Raw genomic sequence first — 23,409 nt, forward strand, 5'->3', positions numbered from 1 at the left:
CATCCACGTCACGTAACTTTCAAAGGGAAAAAAAAAATAAAAATCAAACCCTTTATTTTCTTTTACAAAAATACATATTTGCAGTCATGGGATAGTTACCAGGGTTACCAGTTTACATGGTTCCAAGAAACTACACAGTGTTCCAGGCTAAATATTTAAGATAATTTAGTATAAGAATGGCCACTTAACTGATATGTGGATTAGAAATGCTATTTATCAGGGTGTGCAAAATAAAATCTGTAATTAGAAATTAATGCTGAAGTGGTGTAGTTTAAGTAAAATAGTAAAAACATTAAACTTTTGGTCATGAGTAACTGTATACAAACCGTAACAGTATTAAAATACATCATTTTCATAAAAATACCGCTGTGACAATTTATATCTAAGTAACATTTTTAGAAAGATGGTATGAAATATTTATCATACAAAAGCATATTCTTATAGCAGGATTATGTCATAAGTTTGTAAAAATTCTATCCAAGCACTTAAAAGCCGAGCTGTTTGGTTTTTGTATGACTGTGATCCACTTGTCATATAAAGCATATGCTATGTGTACACCATAGCATTAACTTTATTTGTCTCGAAACTGGTCAAAGTACAACACTGCATGTGGAGCAGCTGAGTTTTCATATACTACTGAAACTTGTTTCAAGAAGATGAACATCACATTCTTGTTGCTTAATAGGCAAAATTACTCTTTATGCATGTCTCCTATATGCACATACTGACAATTCCATGCTACGAACTTTTCATGCCACAGACTGACCTTTCCACAGGGTTTTTTTCAGCTGAAGCCATCATCTCCACCCCTCCAGCCCCATTACCTCTTCAAATGCCTTATGTAAATAAAAAAAAATAAAGAAATAACTGGAGCTGACAGTTATGATCTCCAACTGAAACAGATTTTGTATCAGCTAACTCTACTGAAATCACTGATTTTAAAATCCATACTAGAACACCACTATGTTTATTTCCTGTGATGAATACTGCATGCTTACATTTACACTAGTGATCCACTTTAAATCCTGGATGTCAGCAGTTTAAAACCACCAATTAGTATACAATTACTTTATATTTAAGGCATGTGAGTAAGAGCACTCTATGACTGTGAATGGAAGAGAATTCTCTTCAGGAAATGTCAGCTGCCTTTGCTTCTTGAAAGATGCTAAATTAATATGTCTTTGGAAAGACAGTTAAGGAGGAAGGAAGAAAGTTAAGAAGGGATGTGATTATTTCAGCTGTCCCTGAAACAGTTTGGAAAGCCATGATTTACCAGTAAAATACCTCAATTATAATGTATTTTGACCAAGACACGTAATACATGAGTTGGACTTATCACTAGATGAAAACTAGAAGACAAAAGGAAAAAAAAAAGTAATCAGATACTACATCAACAGGACAGTACAGGATCAATATTGCTTCCCCCTGAGTTAACAGGATTGGGTATAGCAGCACCAATTGGAAAACATTCTGCAATGCCAGCACTGCACTGTGGTCCTAGACTGTGGTATAGTTTCATTATGCCCACAGATTTTTCTTTAAGAGCACTTATTTCAGACATTATTAGACACAGGATTTTTTTTCGTTGCATTGGTAGTTAAGTGGAAAAAACAGTGAAAATAGTATAGTGGGCTATATGATTAGTACAGTCCACTTGTAGTGTTAATATACTATTTAGAGCTGTGTTCCCAACTTGATAAGCCACTGTCTTCTGTGGAACTACATTTGCCTTCTGTTTTCTGCACAAAAAAGTCCAGTAGAAATCATGTTGTGCCAGTTTTGAGCAAGATGTCCTGTAAGTCATCTGGAAGTGCCAGTATGATGTCATTGATGTGTGTCTGCAGCTTTTTCAATGTGTCAGTTTTCACAGGAAGATGTTCTCTGTCAGCCTGCAACTGTAAAGGTACATAAAATATGATCTTTACTAAAAACGCAATTTTACCTTAAGACACACCAAAGCGACATATTAACAGACCTGCCAAATTAATTCCTTTTAGACCAAGTAGGAATTTGGACAATAGCAGGTTTCCTCAACTACCACACAGCAGCATGAGCTAACAATGATTTGGACTTTCAGGAATCACGAGACAATTTGGTCTTCTTTCCTGATGATTTAGTCTTGCTCCTACTCAGATCAATCACAAAGCTCCAACTAGTTTTAAAACAATGAGATCAGTATGATGCTTCTAACATAGCTGGACACTGCTGGGAGGCCAGCTAACTTTTCAGGCATGGCTGGAATGAACTGTTCTTGTTTTAAAAGCCTGAATGATTGATTCTTTAAAATACCTGTATCTTAAAATATTTTCCATTAACTACCTATAAATACTACTATACTTTCATCCAGTTAAGTCATGCAAATTTGAGCCCATGTTTAATTCAGTTACTTACCAGTTTATTCTTTAACTTTAAGACAAGATCCACCGTTTCTACTTCAGTATGTTTCTGACTCCAGAAAACCAAGTTCTAAAAGAATAAAAGTTAAGCACTGTAATATTTATGGCAACATATAACATTTTCAAAAGCCATATTAATTTACACCTACTGTTCAGAATGGGTCTGTCTTCTCTTTTTCCTTACTCTCATGCCATTTACTAAACTCATTTTACTCACATGCTGCCTCCACTGAGAACTATGGTATCTGCTTTATTTGCATGTTTGCCCAGGGCTCAGCATAACAGGGACCAGCACACAGTCACAAATCAAAGAAACAAGAATAAAAACCCCCATGCTAAACAGGCTCAGTTTCAGAACTAGCACCTACAATGCAAAGTGGAGTGAATGTTACCAAATCAGACCTGCCAGCACCATCAATTATTAAAAAGTTGCCAGGCAGCACTTCTTGTTTCTAGGGCATTAAAGGAGAACACAGAGTTGATAACTAGTAAAATATACCCATTAAGTGAATTTTCTTCTGGAAGTTCTGTTCCCCTACCCCTTTTCCAGTTACCTGTTAAAAACATTTGCTCGTTTACAAAAAGATGTGAACACTTAGATCCTAAGAAAAGACTAATGAGCAGAATCAGTAGTAAGTTTGTGGCATTTCCTTTTCTTTATAATAGGTTTACATCACATAGAGTCAGATAGATTCTAGGTGATAGAATTGACCTAGCTATTGCCCTGCAAACTGTTCAAACAGAGCAGCCCAAATAATCTATTTCAGTTGCTACAATGTAATGTTTGGGAATTCACAACCAAGGGATAAAAATCAATGGTTTTTTTGAAAATAACCAGCACAATTCTTGTTTGTTTTAGAGCTGTGCTGTTGGCTTCTTTTTGTTCTTCCCGTTCTCTCTTTAGCTGCACAATCTCTCCTCCTCTCACAGCACCTTCCTTTTTAACAGTTGTTCCAACTTAAATTATACATAATATATTACACTGTATTATGTATTACACTTCAGCTTCTTAAATGAAGAATGGATCTGACAACATAAGATCATTTATGTGGTATTTTGTTTTATGTCAATAACTGGATTTCACTTCTCAGCTTCCAACTACTATGGGTCAGTTGTAGGCTTATTTACTATCCCTATCTAATTAGTTGTCAGTTTCCTATGGTGCCCACCTTCAAAGCTACAAAACATATCACGCCTAAAAACATGCTGTCAAATGAAATGCCAAGGAAGAAAGCTGAATGAAATAACAGTATCAGATCTGAGGAAAAACCTTTTTGTGTGCATTCATATTTAAAATACACAACAAAAAATTACTGAAGATACATTTTACAAACAACAACAGTTATAAAAAGTGAACAGTATTTCATATTGTTCTCTTTTGCTATTGTTCTAGATTGTAACTGGTTAACAAAATCATGTTTTGCTAGCTCATACTCAAAATTGATATTATATTCAACCCATAAAAACAGCAGGAGTAAAACTGACCCGAAGGAGAATATGTTTTTATTATAATATGATAAATACAAGCCCACATTTTTCTAACCTCATTACAGAGGGCTTCTAAATGAAGGGCCTCCAACTTCTGTGTCATTTCTTTCTGCCGGCTCCTAAACCAACCGTCAAAGTTTGGTGATTTCAAAAAATGCCTGGTGAAACACAGAATCAAAATACATTTTATATTTTAATTACAATTTCGGTAATACTGTTTTCTATGTCATCAAATGTAAAGTAATTATGTTTGAGGTTGAAGAAGATATTAGGACCCTCTGTTTTCTTTCAGAAACACATAATAATCTGGAGTATAGCAGGTGCTTCTTTTAATCAAGACAATAAAGATGAGGAATCTTTTCAGGAGAAAAGCAAGGCTCAGTTTGAAATATCCTCACTTTTATCTTTGTGTTTGATTGGAAGGACGAATCAAGCTAGCACCAGAAATAAAACCACAAATAATACTGGTGTACAGAGACCAGCACTGCCAGCAGCACCTTATGAAAGCCATTAACAGGTTACAGAGAAATTTAAAGAAGTAAAGTATACTAAGCACTACCAATTCCTATTAAAGCATATATTGTAGAAGTAAGTCTTATTCAAATCAATACTGATAACAGAAGTTTGTTCTGGAAAAGAGTATTCATATTACTGATTTGTCTTCATTTATATGATTTGATTTTTATGCTGATGAAAGAAATGACCTGTAAAGTCCTATCCAGTCCCCTTTTAAACCTGATGTGAGCTGTGGTCCTGCTTTTTCCAGTGTCTTCATGAAATCATCTTGGCTAAATTGCCTCAGCTGTGGTGGGCTCTGTGGAAGGAAAAAAGTAGTCATTAGCAGCCATAACTGTTTTCTCTCATCATCAATTTCCAGCTCCTTTGAATTGTATTTCCTTACCTTCCATGGTGATATGCATTTCTGCAAAGGCATTAGACTTGCCACATAACGTTCCTAGGGAAAGGAAAAAGAAAGGCCGTTTGCATAACCAGCACTAAAGATACACAATCCACGTGTATGTTTACTTATCACTTGTGACCACAGTATTTTCTCTTCTAAGTACTGGTACAGGGTGGGGCCATGCACATTTACCACGTAAGAGCATAAGAAGGAGCTTATCTAATACCATTTGTATTTCCCAACTACAGAGCATTGTGTCAGCAAGACTCAAGAATGACATGAGGGAAAGGACAGGAAGCAAACGTGTACATGGAATATACATATCCTGAACTCCAGCCATCTGTAAATCATCTCTCTCTCTTTTGCTGACAGGTACCCTCATATCATGGGTTATTCCAAACAACAATCCTACTTTATATCGAATGTCTGGAAGTGTTTTTCCAAGTCCTTCATAGGAAAGTTCATGCCTACACTTGGAAGGCAAGGTTTGATATTTAGCTATATATGCAAATTGGCCTTGTTCTGAGCAGTGGGTTTGGATCAGATGCCCTAGTTAACCTACATTAATCTCCGGTTTTATGATCTAGTGAAGAGTTCTGTACATGCGGTTTTCCCCGAAGGTACTGAAGTGTTCGAAATAGCCATCCATGCTAAATTTAATTCAACCATTTTTCTCTGAAACAGCAGTAATAATGAGGAAAACTCAGATGACGTAAGAAAAAGCAAATTCTGTAGCCCCCGCTACATCATGTTTGCTATTAACATTACCAGACAGGAAACGAGACAAAGATAAAGCTGAGTTTCATAATAATCTTTTTTTCCACTTCTAATCCCGCAAATACTGCAGTAATCTGAAGAAACAGTTGCCTTGTAGCCATCAAACAACTGCCCAAGGAGGTTTGACTGCTCAGATTTGTCTAATGCAGGTAATCCAATGGCAAGAAAACACCAAAATCAACAAAGAAAGTAAGAAAACCAAAACAAAACCCAAATTGTTTACTTTTGGAGACAGACATTTTTCTTTGAAAGTCAGATAGAACACAGACAAAAATGGAGTTGCAAAGATAAGTAAGTCTGTGAAGAAGTAAGAGAAGTAAACTGATTGCCTAGAGGACAAGTAATGAAATGCTCCGTCTGGACAAGCAGATGAAAGGAACTGAGATGTGCTAGATAGTTTCAAGCATAAATCAGCGAGTGCACAAACAGAACTAGAAAAGGGAAGAATTCGCTAAACTTTAATGATTGCATGGAAAAGCACCACCAGTAAAAGACAGAATAAATATTTAAAGGAAAAAAATAAGCCAGTCTAATTTACCAGTTGAATTGGTTGATCTTTCACTTTATTAATAGAAAAATTACCTTCTAGTATCCCCTCAGCTACCACAGCAAATAGTAATTTGCTGCAAGAGTATATGCTTACAGAGCTCTTCTCACTACAAAGTACTTTCCAATTCTACCTTTCCACTACTGACATTTCTCAAGGGCAGGGGCAACACTCTTCCACTTAGAAAAATAAAATTCAAGAGTAGACAGAGGTTCCAAGTGTTGCGGGAGGATTAAAGAAATTTCCCTCTTGCTCCATGTTAAAATACACACAGAGTGTTGCTTTGCATAAATGCTACACAATATATCACAAGCCAACATCTGAAAATGCTGTCTAGCAACATAAACAAGCATTCCTTTTTGAGATCTGAACCTCCTGTCTAGGTATATAGATGCTTCATTTGTTTAATTTTTGACATTAAGCTCTGGCCTCAATAATTTTTATCCTAAGTATGGTAATTAAAGAATTGTAAGTCTGTAGTATTATACAAAAGCCAAGAGACCCCAGGGGTACACTGCTGGTTACTGGACAGTTCCTGGACTTATTCAGTCAGGGTAATGCCAAAACTCTATATTACATTTGTAATAAACCCATTAGTTTAAGAACTCACTAATGGAATAATGAAACTTTCCGTCAATTCCAAAAAATAGCGCCGAAGAATCACACTCTGTGCTTCTGTAGGACGTTTCTGTTGTACTCCCTTAAAAAAAAGGGAAATCAGTATTACAATAAATCTGTTATCCCAAAATCTGGAAGTAGTTGTGGTTTTTTTTTTAAAGAATATTTATTTCAGTGTTTCTGTATTCATTTGGCATGGGCACCCCCTTCCCTGAGCCAGGAAGGAAAAACAATGCAACAAGTCTTTTCACACAGATATTCATCCCTTCAATTGCTCATGTTTTACTTTCATGTAAAGAAATTCAAGGAAATTAAGATTTTTACATATAAAGTTTGGAAGCTCTGATTCCCACACACCTCATGTGTGAGATTTCTATACCGAAGAGACTAGAGGGAGATGGCAGAAGGTGGAAAACCCACAAGAGATGAACTGATCAGTCACTTTAACTCTCCAAATTATTAAGCTAACTTCTTGAGCTCTACTGTTCATGTCGTTATGGACACTGCTAACAAGGCAGCAGCCCTGCATTATAGAACAAGGTTGCGCATTTATCCAGTTATGAACTGGGGCAAAGGAATCAGAACCCAGTTTCATTTCACTTACACAGAGCTCAGCCTTAAATGAAGACACCATATGCGAGTACACAGAACAGTTTCCATTCAGAAGAGACTTGCAGTATTACCTTTTGTAGCTGCTTAACTATTTCTTCATCTTTGTTCAAATATGGCTTGTAAGAGGTATAAACACCTAAAGAAAAAAAGAGGCACATAGCCAAAGGAAAAATGAGGTATGCTTTTTACAGTTTAAACATTGCTAGTTTAACTCTGAAGCAACTTGTTACCAGGTTTGGAGTCCAAAGTTTTCAGGTTCTTCAGTTTTTTCACTTTCACCTGCTTTGGAACTTCACCTGCCAAAACATTTAAAGCCACCTTATTTGAAACCTCCACCTCTCTTTCTGGAATATTTCTAGTGTATTCAGAAATGGAATGTAACTTCTTTTAGAAAAATTAATTTGATGGTGTATTATCCTAACTGTGTATTTATGCATTCCCACCGTCAGAACAAACAGCTACATTTAGCAATTTCATACAGCAATTAAGAGTACTGCAGTATGTTATTACAGGCAAGCAACTGACATGTTATCCAAAGATCACATTAAAATTCTACTCAATTATGTGAAGAAATCATCCGACTTGGAACAATTTAGTAATGAAATACTGCCAGATGAGAATTATATCATCAAAATGCTGTCAACAAAAAACCTCTTATATTATAGTAGCATTCAAACTTAGCGTTCACATGGGTCTTTCTGTACACTTCCTGTGACTGATTTATTACATTCCATTCATCCTGAAATTAATCAGTGTCAGTAATAAATTATATATCTCATTTTAATACCTTATTGGTAGAAATTCAAAACCAGGATTGTGTGAAAAGTAAAACATTATTACTAACGAGTATTATCACCTTTTGCATTTAATATATTAGATTTGGCAATACAAGACATACAGTACTGAAGAGCCTAATTTCACTTGACAGAATTACATCCATAAGGATTCCATTAGTATTAAACTAAATTAATTGAACTACATACGTTTGTAAATAAAAAAGCACACAGTTATTGTCAAACAGAACTGCAGAAGATACTGTACCTGGAAGTTTAAGATCTCCAATTCGGATAATGTGAGGCCAGTGCTGAAGTGTTTTAGCAAAAAAAGGATTTGTCACCCCTAGAATGACAGATGGTCTAGAAAAATAATGACAATATTTAAAATATGACAGCAGGAGCTTCTGTCTGAATGAATAACAAAAGGTCAACTTTCATTCTTGAAATTATTTTCCTTTTGTATGGGAGTTACATTTTAAGTTGCATGTAAAAGCACAGTACGTTTGCCAGTTTTTGACTTCAAGAAAATAGCAAGATCAATGTATCATGAAGTCCAGACAGTAGTGGAGAATAGAAGTGGTGACATCTGCTTAGACTCTTGGCTAAATTCTGCCCCTTTGCAATGACGACAACAAGGTATTATCTGATTTATTGTCTGACTTTTTTTCTTTTTTAAATGAGCAGGAATCTGACCCGTATATGAAAGACAAATTGCTAGCTTTCAAGGTCAGATTACCACAAACTCTCAGTACTTTTATGCACACGTCAACATGACTGCTGTGTGTATGAGACTTCTCAGTAGAGCTCCCTGAAACTGCTCACCTCTAACTAAAGGTAATAAAATACACAGATTCTGCATCATCCCCCTTCTCAGAGCCACTGCTTTAAAAGCCTATTTGCAATCTATCCATTTTTTGCTGTTTTCTGTAAGGAAGCCAGAGCAACTCCAGCTTTGTTTCAAATCCTGATGTACATACTGAACAACCTTGCAGTTTTGCTAGAGAAACAGACGCAATTTTTAAACATGGGTTACTAAAGTTTAACCAAATCCTTTCTGCAATTATTTTTAGAAACTAAATTACATACTGCATAACCATTCCCATGGAATACAATCAGAAACATAGTGCCTGTGTTTGTATGTTTTTTCCACTGCTGTATCTCTGGCAATATTTTTGTTGCGAGGAAAAACACAAAACCCACCCCAAACCATGAAACAAACAAAAAACACAACCACCACCAGTGCCTGTTCAGACATAAGAAAAAACGTATAAAGCGATCAGTGAATCTAACACATGCACTCCATTCCCAACTCAAGTTGCATTTAAATAACATAGAATAAGAACTATTGGAGGTTTGTGGTCTCAAAATAAAGGCTACGATTAAAAACACAAGAAGGGGGTGGGGTGGAAGTGTGTCCCTTAAAGCAGTCTCAACAGACCTGTTTTTGTAGACGTATACTCTTCAAAATAATCTGAATTTCTGAATTATTTACAACATTTTCCTAATAAATTTAGTGAAGAGATACTTGCTTTTCCAATTATAGTCAAAACTACAACGCTGACTGGATTAACTTTACAGAACACCTGTATGGATGTTCAATTGTAGAAGTCACTTTGTTTAGTAACTGCTTAAAACTAAAAACAATTATGGAACAATTTCCCAAGGAGCTACAAAGGACCTGGTGTAGCACAGGCAAACCCTTATGGAAAGGCAAAACTTACTCTGTACACAAATATTCTATGAAACTCAAATGTAGTTTAAGTATGACATGGTTTCAGAACTTCTTTATGCTATCTAACTGGAGTAAAAAACTGAAGAACCAGCTATTTATTACACTATATAAAGATAAACCTTATTTATAAGGAGTGTAATTCTCTAATGACAGGAATTCAAAATAGTTAAGCAGTATCTTGAAACAAAGTTACGAGCAGCTTTCAGCAACACCTTCACAACACAGCTTGATTTACTTACGGGGCTTGTGTGCGAGTTGTATATTCTTTGAATTCACTGTCATGTATGGTGAAATACGGCCTGAAATCACAGCAGTACTTTAATGGTGAAATACAACTGCAAGGTAGAAAGAGGATAAACTTGTATGTGTATAGTGCAAAATTTCATGGTAGACACAAGCAAATCTAAAATCTGTAATGCTTTGTTATATTCAGATCAATTGTTGCACTCAGCTGCAATGTGCAATGGCTCAGTCATTAGTTAGGAAGCTCCACTACATTTACCTAACAAGTGCCAACACAGTTTCAGAAGACTCTGATGGTGATGGCGCCATCACAACAAGTGGCTCTCCTAGTAGTACTAGTTCCCAAAGCATCTGGATGTGAAAGAACACTGGACAGAAACACCTAAAAACAGATTGAGGTACTTTAATACACTTAACATAACCAGCAGATACACATATTTGATTTAGAGCTGGATAAAAAGGAAGTTTGCAGCAGTATTTAACACTCATTTGAAAAATACAAAATACTCTTGTAAAATGGAACATTTAATGAATTTTCCCATTTACTGTTATTTCAGCCCACATATTGCCTGCTGGTTTCTAGCCAGCTTTACAGAGAAAGAGTATTAAACAATACTGATGTTGGCTTACAAGCTACAAGATATACATTACAAAACCGTAACACATTTTTGGCTTGTGGGAATTCAGAACTGGAAATAAGTCACTCCAAACTCTCACCTGAAAAGATCTACTTCATGAACAGTTGGTAAAGCCATGGAGATCTGAGCATCTGCCTAAAAGACATCGCAATGCTTGTTTTTTTTTGTCATCAGAATTCCTAGGTATTAAATGAAATGGTTTCCCTTAAATGCTTACAGACATTATTTAGTACTAATTATTTACTACAGCAGTATATACCGCGTTATTTCCACAAGTAACTCTTTTTGTGTGCTAAAAGAAAGATTACTCCCAGCACATACACCATCCATGGGCATGCAACTATCAGTTCAGAAAAGATAGAAAAAAACAAACCTTTTTTAAACAACAATCGCACAGCACGGGAAAGCACAGGAGAGATTTGGTTTACATCCACCTTCTATGACTGAAGATTTTTAATCCGATTTCCATTCTCAAAACCCCCCCAAACCAGTTCAGTGTAGTTCCACCCATTAAAAGGATGTTCAAGTTCAGTAATTCTGTCAGCCAACTATCTCTTCCGGGAGCTGGACATCCCTCTTCTAAAGTACTTAGGGTAACTGGGATAGAATTCCCTTTCTACAAAGAATCCATAGACTCCTCCACTCAAAGTTTCAAAGACTGTGGATTTCATTATTATCTAAGACAATCTGCTATCAACCTTTTATGAACAAGTTCAACGTAAAAGAATGAAGGCAGGTATTTGGGTCTGTCTTGGCATTATATACAAGTATCTCATCTCTACCTGGTGCATATTCTGTACTATTGGCGTTGTTCCAGGCTTGTCACGATATGTTGGAATTCTCAACTAGGAAAGAAAAAGAAAGATATTTTCCTTGCATCAAATTCAACAGAGACTTAAAATGCTGACTTACGGACAAAATGTAACATTTAAAGGGGCTATACTACAGTACAATGGTTGATCGTCTCTATAGAACAACCACATAATAGTGAATACATAGCTGAAGACTTCAAATCATCACTACAGAAATCAATATGCAACACTTCGTAGTACTACATTGTCAGGTGAATATCAGAACATTAAAATTGCACCTCAGTCAAAAAAAAAAAACAAAACTATTGATAACGTTAGTCACAACTAATTTCAATAAAAGTATGTTTAAATGTTGGAGAGAACGATCTGAAATAAGGTTGTGGGGTTTTAGGGTGGTACAGAGTTACTTTTAGAAAAATTCCTCTCTTAAAAATCAGATATCCTGGTGGGCGTAAGGCAGAATCCAAACAGACTGAACAACATATATACATTTTTCTGACCTCACAGTCTGCATCTAGAAGGTGTGATTGCTACAAATTTAATCACACTGGAAACTGGTGTGCACAGATGGATGCAATTTATACTCAACAATTAGAAGTGACTACCCAGACTGTGAAAAACCAGGGGCAGTATCACTGACAACAGTAACTGTGGCTTTACTCAGCTTAGGAATGCAATTTCAACTCTCATAGATAAAAATTACAGCTGAGATAAATACAGGCAACACCCTAACAAGACATATCTGACATTCCCCATTATCACCTAGCATCCAGAGCACTGCTTTATTAAATCTGGGCTTTCAGAACAGCTTTAAAAACTTCTTCTTCCTCTCCCTGGTGATGTACATGCATCTAGCCATAAACTTGAGAGTATCTACTATGAATGTGCTTCTGACTGTAACCTCCGGATCCATCAAATCCATTTAATTGTGTTTCATACAAAGATGCTATGGCTCCCAGAGGCCCAGTTCCTAAGCACCATTTAATCTCTACAGTTCCTCCCCATGCACTAGATACACCTTTAATAGCTTTCTTCAGATGTATTTTATTTTTCACTGAAAATTACCAACAGGCCAAGACATTAATTTCTGGTGTGAGGGCCAAAAAAAAATTTTACTGTCAAAATTTGGGAACAAGAATGATTTTCATCAATACATTTAATTTGTTTGACTGGAACTTAATTCTCGCTATTTTGAAGTGTAACTTAATGTTTGATTTGGCAAATATAATTAGCATTAAGGACTCCTAGAAACCCCAAAGGATAACATAGACACTGCAATTAGTAGCTGTATTGAAGCACTGCTTGTTAAGATCTACAAAAATTACATGTTAACTTATGCACCACAAAAGATCCTCCTCTCCTTCACCAAACTGAGAAACCTGATCAAGATTTCCCAGACCTTCCCTCTGAGTACACACCTACTCCTAAAAGTAGGAGACACTGAAAACAAGGCAGAATACAATGAGTACCTACACAGTAAATGGAGGGGAAAACACCCGCGGACAAAAATAAGTGCAGGAGTATTTACCTTCATTATAATACCCATAACAGGCAAATGCAGTATTTTCCCTGGAATCGGTGGTGGCCAACGATCAACATCACTACAAACTTAAAAGAAAATAAAGTATAATTTAAAACAAACTTACATATGCTATAACTCATAATACTGTAGTCACCTCTGTGTACATGGCAATCTTCAATTAGTGCCGATAGCCCACAACAGATCTTCTCATCACTTGGTAAGTTCTGAACTCTAAAGAACTTTTACAGCCTTTTTTGACATTCTTAAGTGTATTATTCAGCTAGGATTATAAAGTTTTTCACTTCAAGAAAAGAGTATCCTCTTGTCTTCCAGTTTTTTGCAACAGCTGGAATTGCAATTAGTTGAAGAAATGTTTTATGAGAAACCATGAAAGTACATATTCAGAAACTGGGAAAACATATTTACATACATTAGCCAGTGTAAAACACATACACACAAGCAGTTAACGAAAAAAAGCTGCCTTTCTAGCTTGGCTAGAAATTTTTTCAGCATTTTGCTGTAAATAATTATGAATATCATTACTAATTTTAGCAGTTTCTGCAGAGTTTTGTTCATAATACGATCTGTCGAAACCCTGTTTATCTACAGGTCATTAAAAAAATACAATTCCTTCATCAAGAAGGGCTTCCATGAACTGCTACTTGGTGAAAGCACAAAGACATGAATATTGTGTAGGGCAGACACAGTACAAGGACTAGACACTTCTAGGCAAAGAGTAAATCACTGTCCCATCTGGCCCTCTCTGGCTCTTCAAGTTCTACAGTAAGGCTGAGGAACCTGTTACCAGCGCTGTTACCAAAAAAACCCCATGCAAGACAACATTTGTACAGTTGCTTAAAGGCTGTCAGAACACCCAAAAGGACTCAGTTTTGAAGAGTGCAAACTAAGGACTGCCATCAGCTGCTTGTGCTGCGCAGTGGTCCTGAAACAAAGCACAAAACCCTAAGTGTTCTTTCTAGGAGGAGCTTCAACTCTCCCATGGAGCATTCAAAGTTAGATTAGCTCTGTTCAATGATCTAGAAATCAAGCCAGGTTGCTGAAGTTTCAACCTTCTACCCTGCAAGAAGACAGAAACACAAGCTAGAATGTGACAATGTTTTGTTATCTCTCCAAATGAAGTATGTGATATTCTAAGAGCTCTTCCAGAACAACATAATAGTACCAGTACCTGCTTCCAGGAAAGCTTCACTTTTTTCAAAATACTCTGGAGCTATTTGCTTAAGCATGGTGCGGAAGAGATGGACGTAAGGCAGCTTGCTGATCAGGACCAGCGACTGCAATAGAGCAACAAAACACAAATATAACTGTTTCCACTCAGTTCTGGTGCAGTTCTACTGCTTATCCTCAGAGAACATCAAGTGTGATTCTTCTCAGACATGCAAGCCAATCATGCACATGACTACAAGCAATTACAAACAAACAAACTTTGTTCTGACAGTGAAGCTGGAACGTAGCATACCTGATATAACATTAGGCCAATTTACCAAAAACCAACAATGAATTCAGTTAAGAGAGCAAGATGTTCTTCCTGCTCCTCTGAGGTCACTGAAAAATATAATTTCTGAATTAATATTTCCTAAAAGAATTTAAATTACCTTCTGGAAATAGCCTCTTTTTAATGATTTGTCTCGAACTTGTCTGAAATATACATAGCCATAGTAATAAGCTGGATCTTTCTGCAAAAGAAGGGAAAAAATTCAATACAACAACCTGATGCGGTCCTTCATTATGTAGCATTCTATATGCTTTTTAAAAGCTTATTTCCCTGCAAGCTCCAAAGCTGGTTGCATACAATAAACTAGAAAGATCACTCTGTTTATTGGCATTTTAATAAGTACTTCAAAGAGAAAACACCAGCGTATGCAAACAGCTGAGCTTTCTGGCCTTACTATTTTTGTATCTACAGTCTCCTGACAGAACATGAAAGCAAAAATAGAAATAATTTCCTGAGGAATAAATCAATTCGTAATTTTGCAAAGTATCACTAAAGCGATTTTACCAGTTAAAAACCTTAAAGCCCTGATTTGAAAAAGCAAAAACTAGTCTTTTAATGTATCAGTTTTTTATAAAGACTCTTGCAATACTCAAGAAGAATGCTCTCATATTTCAAATATAAAACATCAGCTTCATCCCTCCTACAAAAAGGAATTCAAATATTTGCCACAAACAGAATCAGGCTCCCACTAGCATAGTTAAAGGCCTCTATATTCCATATGGACATGACGAGAACAACTTTTAGGCCATTACCTCTTCTAAGTAACTGCTCCATCTTCAAAAAATGAAGGGTGGAAAAAGAGAAAGACATCTCAAATTCCTTGGCTTTTTGCTTGTTTTTTTTTTTCTTCCTGAAGTTATAAAGCTCTTCACATTTCAGTTTTCTAGTCAGTAACCAAATTGGTCTGGTCTTCAATTTAATTCCTTGCCATCCAAACCCCATAGTAATTAAACTTACAGAATAGTTAACTAATTGTTAGTTAATGATTATGACAATAACCTGGTACAAAAACCATTTACTGAGCTTTGTCTTTCAGGACATCGAGTTCAGAGATTCTGTTTTACAAGCATTAATTAATGTGTGAAGACGCGTAAATTAACATTATCCAGAAGGAATTAAGCTTCTTCTTTCCTTATATCCAACCTTTAAGTAAACTGGTAGATCTCTATCCAGCTGGTCCAGAAAACAGCAGAATGAGACTTTCCTTCCAGGAGACCGTCGAAATCTAAAACAAAACTGTGTGTCCCCAAGACAACCTACATAGGGGAAGAGATAAAGAAGTAGACAGTATTCTGAGTCTGAGCCTTAACATCAGGACTTGTGTACTGCCAAAGAGGTACAGTAGTTTTGGTTCATTTATCTTGTACTGCTGTGACCATTTCTCTGTTTAGATTCTTGTAAGTGAACAATTTGGCATCTTTGGCAATAATAAATATCCTGCCCTCAACAAGAAAAAAAAAAGGGTCAGCCTGCCTCACAGTGAGTTTAAGACTGTCATGTCCTTAACCACCTCTGCCAATGGCTGTCACAAAATCACAGACTGGTCTGGGTTGGAAGGGACCTTAAAGCTCATTCAGTTCCAACTCCCTGCCGTGTTATTACACATTTTACTGATCTGCCTGTGTAGTCCTGATCACATTAATCACGGTATTTCTCTGTTTAATGACTGCACTCAGCCTTTTTCTGACACCAAACAGTTCATACATAGTCACATCATAAGAGTTTATTACGCTGATTATAATGTGCGGGTATAAGACTCACTATTTTTGAAAGCTGCAAAACTTAACTGCAGAGAACTGAGTGAAACTGAGTACTACTTCTCAGTAATACTCCTGAAGAGTGGAGTTTTCCTTCATTTATATAAAAATCAATATCTGAAAGAAAAAAATGTAACTGTATTGACTATTTGCAGTCTGAAATTAATTTGGGCTAAGTTTGTATCAGATATCAAAGAAATTTTCTCCAGGTGGAACATGAGACCTGCAGTATCAGAACTTGTATCACTCATACTCTCACGGCTGCTCTCTCTCACCATTACAAATGTTGTCTGCTGTTAGAAGAAACTTCAAAGAGACTTAGCTCAAGTAGACACTATATAAACTCAACAGAATGTACTGTTCACGGGAACAGTGATAAGGTGGACTGCTAGAATCTGAAGAACACACAGATACATTACTAATTCTAGCAAAGCTGTAATAAAAAGTCCCTTTGAAATGCAGTGTTATTAACAGAACACAATCAACAAAGACACTCTCCTGAGCATTGCCAACCTGTGGCAAGCAGAGTGCCTTCACTGTAACAATGAACATGCTTGTGACTATACAACCCAATCCATTCTTAGATTTACAGCTACTGTTAAGCAAACTGACTACAGCAACAAGCTTCCAGCTGGCAAAGGACACTTCCTTCTCCATATTGCATCTAAATGCTCCATTAGCACTTTGCTCTTACAGCTTTTGGACATAATTTGCAGAGACCTCCAGGAAGAAAATGAAGTCACTACTGAGCATCTCAACCCTCAACAGCTGTCGTGTCTTACATCAGCCAGTGCTAACTGACTGAGCAGTAAAGCAGAGCTCCATTCTCTAAGTAACATTCTACATATTTCAAAGCTCAATTTCATCTCCTCTTTCAGTTACATACATACTGCTGCAGCAGCCACAGACAGCCCAAACCCACAGTCACATTTGCTGGCTGTCAGTGTGATGAATACTTGCACGTTCAGCACATTCCGATCTAAGTCTTAGAAGCCCTTGAAGTGCAGCCGGAGGAAACCCACAATGAAACAAGACAAAACAGAAAGTAGAAAAACATGTATGGTGAGATAACCATCCAGTTCAAACAGGGAACTAAAGCAAGAACTTATCAATATGGATCCAACTGTAACAAGAAAAAACACAGCACTTGCCAGTAACACAGCACTGAATATTTGCTGCAAGTTTTCCTGGCTGGTTCCCTCCATCCAAAGCAAAAAGAAAAAAAGTTATGATAGAAAGCTGCACACAGAAAACCTGAAAGTAAATTACTCTTAATCATTAATATATTGAAGTATCATTCAGCATATGATGGCTTCTTATTTACCAAGCTCTTCCCGTATGTAAAATTTAAGATGACCGGTAAATGTTCTTTCAACTAACTATACAGAAAAGGCAAAAATCATTATTTTAATGATAATCGTAACAGAAAACTTAGCTTAAAAACCACAAGAGGTGTCACAATCTAGTGTCACCATGGACTAAATCCATATTCCCCGCTAGATTCACAGCCACTGCAAATCCCAGAATGACAGAATGATACTGATTTGTAGTTGTAAAAGAAAACATTAAAAAGGTTGAACTAATCTTTTGAGCCATGAACAGCCAGGAGAGATGGACCTCAAACCTAGCTGCAAGCCGTAACTTCCTTCACTGCTGTGTTATACAAAGCTTTCCTTTCAGTGTTACAGCCTAAAATGAAGAAATAAATTGTAAGAGCACACACTCCCAGCTAATTTCCAGAACACAGAGGTAATCCCTTTACACCATTTCAAACTTCAGCCTGCCACGAGTGATCAAGAACCTGCAGGTTCTTAGTAGGGACACTATGAAAAGAAAAAGGTGGGATATTTTTCCCTGCTGAAAGTAAACACTCTTTATGTACATCTATTCCACCTAAAATAACTTCACTACCACTCTTACTGAGAGAATCAAAAAAACCAAACCCAAAATACCCAAAAAGCAAACAAAACAAACAAACAAAAAAATCCCACACCACAAACAACCCTGCCAAAAATTTTGAAGATCAACCTTTGTTCCTAATGCATTATTTTGTACCTTCAATACACCTTCAGAAGGTTGGACAGATTTAACACCGTTAACAACAAGAGTAATAGAAGACACAGGTAACTCGTCTTCTCTTTCAGTAACAGAAAGAAGCTCTTCCTCTGCATACCAGATATAAAGAACAGAGAAAATATCTTGATTCTAATGACATTGAGACAAAGGAAAAAAAGTAGCCAAGATATTCTGTGAGGAAGCGCTCACAGGCACGCTGAAAGCACACATCTGCATCGCCCTGTATCAGAGTTATGCTGCAGAACAACCCAAAGCACAGACTAAGAGCAGCTACAGGGACAAGTCTGTTACTACACGTTTTGACTTTTGTAAAGAAATAAATGCAAAAGGAAGTGTCTGTACTTCTGCTGTATCTTTTTGCAGGTGGTCCAAGCCATCAGCCACAGGCCTCCAATTTCTCTTTGGCAGCAGAACAGTAGTCGTTCAGATTAAAGAAGAATTTAACAAGCAGGACCACACACAGCAACAGAAGGATGAAGAATGGAGAAGATACAACCTAGGTTCTCCCTTCACAACTGCCTTTTCTAAATGTCTTTGAATGTAAAAGTCAGTTTCAGTGTTATGAATTTAGAAAACATATTACTCTCTTATGAGCAGGGGGGTCCATGTCCCTTCCATTTGGTTTATTAAACCCTTCCAATTCTGTGCCTACACTCCTCTCTGCAATGGCAATATCATTACTTTGTTTAAAACAAATTCAAGGTGTTCATTCTTTACTTGCAAAGCATTCTGAAATGTCTGTCTGCATGCGTGTCATCTGGATGGTCTTACACATTCACATTCCTGATATTTCACTTACACAGAAGAAAAAACAAATTCTCAGACCTTACTGCAATACAGGTACAGTTTTACATCTAGCCTTGTTTGCAACTTTTCTGTACTGTAGCATTAAGATATTCATATAAGTATTTAATCTAAAACCATGAGTATATGCTGTTAAATTCTACCTTTTTTAAACATAGCTCAGTCCAACAACAGATGACCAAAGAGTGAAGGAAGCACTTACCTGAATTAGAATCTGGAAAAGACAAATAGCAAATATTGGTTTTCTAAAGGGTGGGGAAAAGAAAAGAGTTGTTATATTTCCTGAAATCATTAAACTAAAAACAAATTATATGTATTTATACAGGAACCATGACTTACCTCTTTGTCTGTGAGTTTTGAATGTGGAGGATATATTACCTACAGGAAAAAAAAGTAATATTATATTTGTAAATAAACTGGGTACAAGTATTCAGCGTCTATTAAATATTTTTATGATACAATACTCCAATACCTGGCTAGCCCTGAGCTATTTTCAGTGGTAAGCTGTTAATACTGTCTCTGTTCTTGTCTCAAGCTAACTTGATCACCTATCTTTCCAAGGTACTTTGGATGCCAGTTGGAGACCATACAGATACATTAAAGAATCCAGAGTACTGAGATTTTTGGTGCAACAGGTCTCAAAGGAGAGCAAGATGACATCCTTAGATTAAACTCATATATACAAAATGCAGCAGATAATTTCACAGAAAGCCAACACCACATTTTTGTCTGACATCTGTTTCAATGGATAGTTAGGTGGGAGTAATCAAAATTCAACCACTAAACACTCTCTATATTAGCACTAACTCTTGGAGCGTGAACTCAATCCCTAAATAAGAGCTGGAAACTGTGAAAGCTGACGATATCCACTCAAAAAGCCATAGCTTTTGTACCCACAGAAAGAAAAAAGTAAACTCAATATATTGTTACAACACAGAAATCAAAACCAGTGCAACACAATGTAAGACACGGAAGTAACCGCCATTTGAAAAAAATCTGGATGTACATAACCAGTGATTATGCAAGTAAGTTAAAAAAGTTCCTTCCCAAGTCCCCCAGAACTACTGAACTGGGTGGCTAACTTGTAAGCAAAGGAAATTCAACATAAATTCAAATATTGTATTTCAAAAAAGGTTTTGGTGCTTCCATAGATGGGAGCTTCTCAAAGAACAGAAGTTCAGTGCAAGAACACTGACTTCCTCTCGAGTCCTCATATTGCCACACTGCTAACATTCAGTTACCTAATTAATCTTGTTTGACAAACGTAAGCACATGTATCCCCTGATAACATAATGCTGTCTTACCCTACAGAAAACAACAGATACCTCCACCGGCTGGCCTCACTGAGCAGGCTTTCTGTCCCCTGGCCATTAAGTCTCCAATTCATTTATTTTCTTTGCTCCAATGATGTCCAGCCATACAACATACTCTTATCATAACTAAAGCTGAAAGTAGGCATACAAGTGGAACACCTGTGTACTGCATTTAGTAAACCCATCATCACCTTTTTTAATCTCTTAACATACTCCCATGCTATTGTACACCAAGCAGTACACTCAAATGTAACTCTTCCAGCAGGTGAGCAATGATGACCTGCACCTTGTCAGATGACTCAAGTACAGGCCAGACTTGAATTCATACTCCTTTTCCTCACTAGCTGGTGGATCTTCACAGAATTTAAAGTGAAACTAAAAGCCACTTTTCCTGCAGTAACATAAATGAAAATCAGCCCTGAATAATACAGACATTTGAAGTTTCATTTTGTGTATCCATTTAACTCTTCTTAACAAGAGTTGTCTGCAGACAGGACAGAGGCTACTCTGTGCCTCCCTCACCCACAGAACCTGTAACTCATTTAAGTCACCAGTTATAAAGAAATGTCTGTCTTTGTTCCTAACAACACCTTATAGCATCAAGTGAATATAATGTGAATAACTGGCACAGTAGGCTTGGGTTTTATCTGCATTTCTTGCAGGCAACAATACACATCAGTTATGTATTTTAAATATTGCAATAGCTAGCTTGGCTGAATTTTAGGCCAGTCTGCCATACAGTTATGCTACACCACTTTAACAACAACAAAAAAGAAAGGAAGAAAAGGACATTTTTGCCTGCCCACCAATTGTTTGCCGCACAGCCATTTAGGGAATAGGGCGAAACAGGATGTGAAATTGGTCCCACTGAAAATGCTCCTTTCCAGTTTGTTTTGCAGCCTAATCAGTTCCCCAGTGTGTTTCCGTAAGCAATGTCACAGATGTTTGCCTGTTGCACAAAATGGCAAAGAGCAGCAGGAGTTCAGCACCTGCAGCCTGTGGCAGTGTCACAGCCTGGCATTCATTAACGGTGCAAGGAAAATGCTTCTGAGATTAGAGAATTTATTTGAAGACCGCAGCGATCCGGAGAAGACTGTTAATTACGAAGACTACTTGTGTTTGCACTGTTACTATTACACTACCTTAAACTCTCTAACATCAGATGCCAAGGAAATCACCGCTAGCCGTATACAAAGAGGTGACACCCTAGCACCCCAGCCGGCACCTCCAGCCCCCGGCTGTCTCACGCCGCCGGGGGCTTCGTGCGGCCGTCCCCGGTTCGCCGCCGGGCCGGACCCCCCCGCCCTCCGTGGCCGCCGCTCGGGGTTTTGCACAACCCCGTTTCCATCAGAACACCGCCGAGCTTCCCCAGCTGCTCGGCACCACCCGCCCAGGGGAAGCGCCCGATTCCGGCGGGGTCCGGCCGCTTCACGTACCTCCACGGCCTGGCCCAGCTCCAGGTCGAAGCCCACCACGCACACGCAGTGCAGCCAGGCCGAGAAGCGGTCCCAGGGCAGCAGCGACAGGCACCGGTCCGAACCGTCGGGCTCCGCCAGCGCCCCTGCCGCATCCTCCCCGTCCTCGGCGGCTCGGCCCGGGCTGCGCTCCACCAGCGACATGGCGCTACCGGCGCCGCGCCGGCTGCAGGCCCGGCCCCGCCGCGGCCGCCACGTGACTCCCGGCGCACCGCCCCCTCCGCGCCCCCCCGGGCACCGGAGCCTCCAGCCGCGGGAGAGTCCACGCGGGCACCGGAGGGGAGGGGGCGCGCAAAGCTCGAACCATCGCTGCGGGACGGGGGGGTGGCGGCGGCCGCAGCGTCCCCCCGCGGCCCGCACGGGAGCAGCAGGCGCCTGCAGCGCTCCTTGAGTCGTAAACACGCGCGGGGCCGGCGGGCGGGGAGCGCCATCCCGCGCTGCGGCTGCGGCAGCCTCGCCCCGGACAGCGTCACCCGCCGCCGGGCCGGGCCGGTAGCGCAGGGGCCTCGGCAGGCAACGGATGGCGGGCAAGAACTGGCCCTTCGCTACCCGGGGTGCCCATGAGCAGCGCCTGCGCGAGAACGGGGCTGCACCAGGTAGCGAACTGGCGCCGTGCACCATGACCTCCGCAAGGCGCACCATCTGTTGGGCGCACAGCCGCATCCCCCGCGGAGAGTCGGGGTAATGAAAGCAAACCCGACGGCATGTCCTGAAAGCGATCTCGGCACCTTCGCCAAGACAGGAGCTCCTTATTAAATAATGAGAGAGCTTTCAAATACTCTTTCCGCACAGTCCATGTCCCATTTATATTTCAGTAGGAAACAATTTATGGAGTTGGAAGAGCTAAATAGCTACTTTATTAAACAAACAAAAATAACCCCCATACCCCACAGCTCCCGACCTGTAACTCCCATTATTTGGTTACTCACACTAGACTCAGGCTGACTGCTACTGGAACTGCTGCAACCGCAGTAGGTGCAGACAGACTGGCTGCCTGAATTACTGCATGTCCTTTTTTTGCCAACGTAAGTTGCAAACATCCAAACCAAGATGTGGTATCTTGGTTTTGTATCCTGTATATACATAATAGAACATTTACAACTCCTTAGATGCACTAAGACCTATTAACAACATTTGTTTATCAAAGCCAAACTGCTCAAAATTAACCCTTTGATCATGACAGTAATTTCTTAGACAAAGGAACAAACATACAGCTCAGACAAAATTATAAGACACAACATTATCACTGTAATAGTTTAAGATACAGCAGCCTTTGGTTATAGTAAACCATTAGTGGCAAATGGAATTTCAGATACAAACCAAGATGTGGGCAGAGCTCTGCAGTGTGCAATGGGAGTGGCTGAACCAGAAGGCTCCCACTGCCTCTACTCACTTCAGGTGTTCTA

The 23,409-nt window shown here is 38.5% G+C and overlaps 1 protein-coding gene across 2 annotated transcripts; it reads right to left on the reverse strand.

Moving 5' to 3' along the window:
• Window positions 1–37: 37 nt before the first annotated feature.
• Window positions 38–22,230, reverse strand: DENND6A (DENN domain containing 6A). Of its 2 annotated transcripts, XM_065687573.1 has the most exons (20): window positions 21,965–22,219; window positions 19,555–19,593; window positions 19,418–19,460; window positions 15,722–15,834; window positions 14,679–14,759; window positions 14,252–14,357; window positions 13,069–13,148; window positions 11,511–11,573; window positions 10,808–10,863; window positions 10,350–10,472; window positions 10,087–10,182; window positions 8,381–8,475; window positions 7,570–7,635; window positions 7,411–7,475; window positions 6,720–6,809; window positions 4,786–4,839; window positions 4,589–4,698; window positions 3,940–4,042; window positions 2,392–2,466; window positions 38–1,895 (listed from the first exon to the last, which is right to left on the reverse strand). In XM_065687573.1, exons 1-20 carry the CDS (start codon window positions 22,145–22,147, stop codon window positions 1,764–1,766), a joined length of 1,773 nt encoding a protein of 590 aa, XP_065543645.1. In that variant the 5' UTR covers window positions 22,148–22,219; the 3' UTR covers window positions 38–1,763. The 2 variants fall into 2 exon arrangements, with proteins under 2 accessions (XP_065543645.1, XP_065543646.1); XM_065687574.1 differs by lacking the exons at window positions 38–1,895; window positions 2,392–2,466 and having other exon boundaries at window positions 3,950–4,042; window positions 4,620–4,698; window positions 21,965–22,230.
• Window positions 22,231–23,409: the final 1,179 nt, after the last annotated feature.

Source organism: Lathamus discolor, chromosome 7 (assembly GCF_037157495.1).
Source record: "Lathamus discolor isolate bLatDis1 chromosome 7, bLatDis1.hap1, whole genome shotgun sequence".
Classification (NCBI taxonomy): domain Eukaryota; kingdom Metazoa; phylum Chordata; class Aves; order Psittaciformes; family Psittacidae; genus Lathamus; species Lathamus discolor.

Bases quoted from the DNA above. Each gene is read 5' to 3' on its own strand.
- DENND6A (XM_065687573.1), bottom strand. From the start codon at position 22,147: ATGTCGCTGGTGGAGCGCAGCCCGGGCCGAGCCGCCGAGGACGGGGAG. The intron at 14,760-15,721 runs GTTGGATATAAG...CTTCTTTTGCAG, and splicing joins ATCTACCAGTTTACTTAAAG to AAAGATCCAGCTTATTACTA. The intron at 8,476-10,086 runs GTAAGTAAATCA...TTATTTTTCTAG, and splicing joins ACAACTCGCACACAAGCCCC to ACCATCTGTCATTCTAGGGG.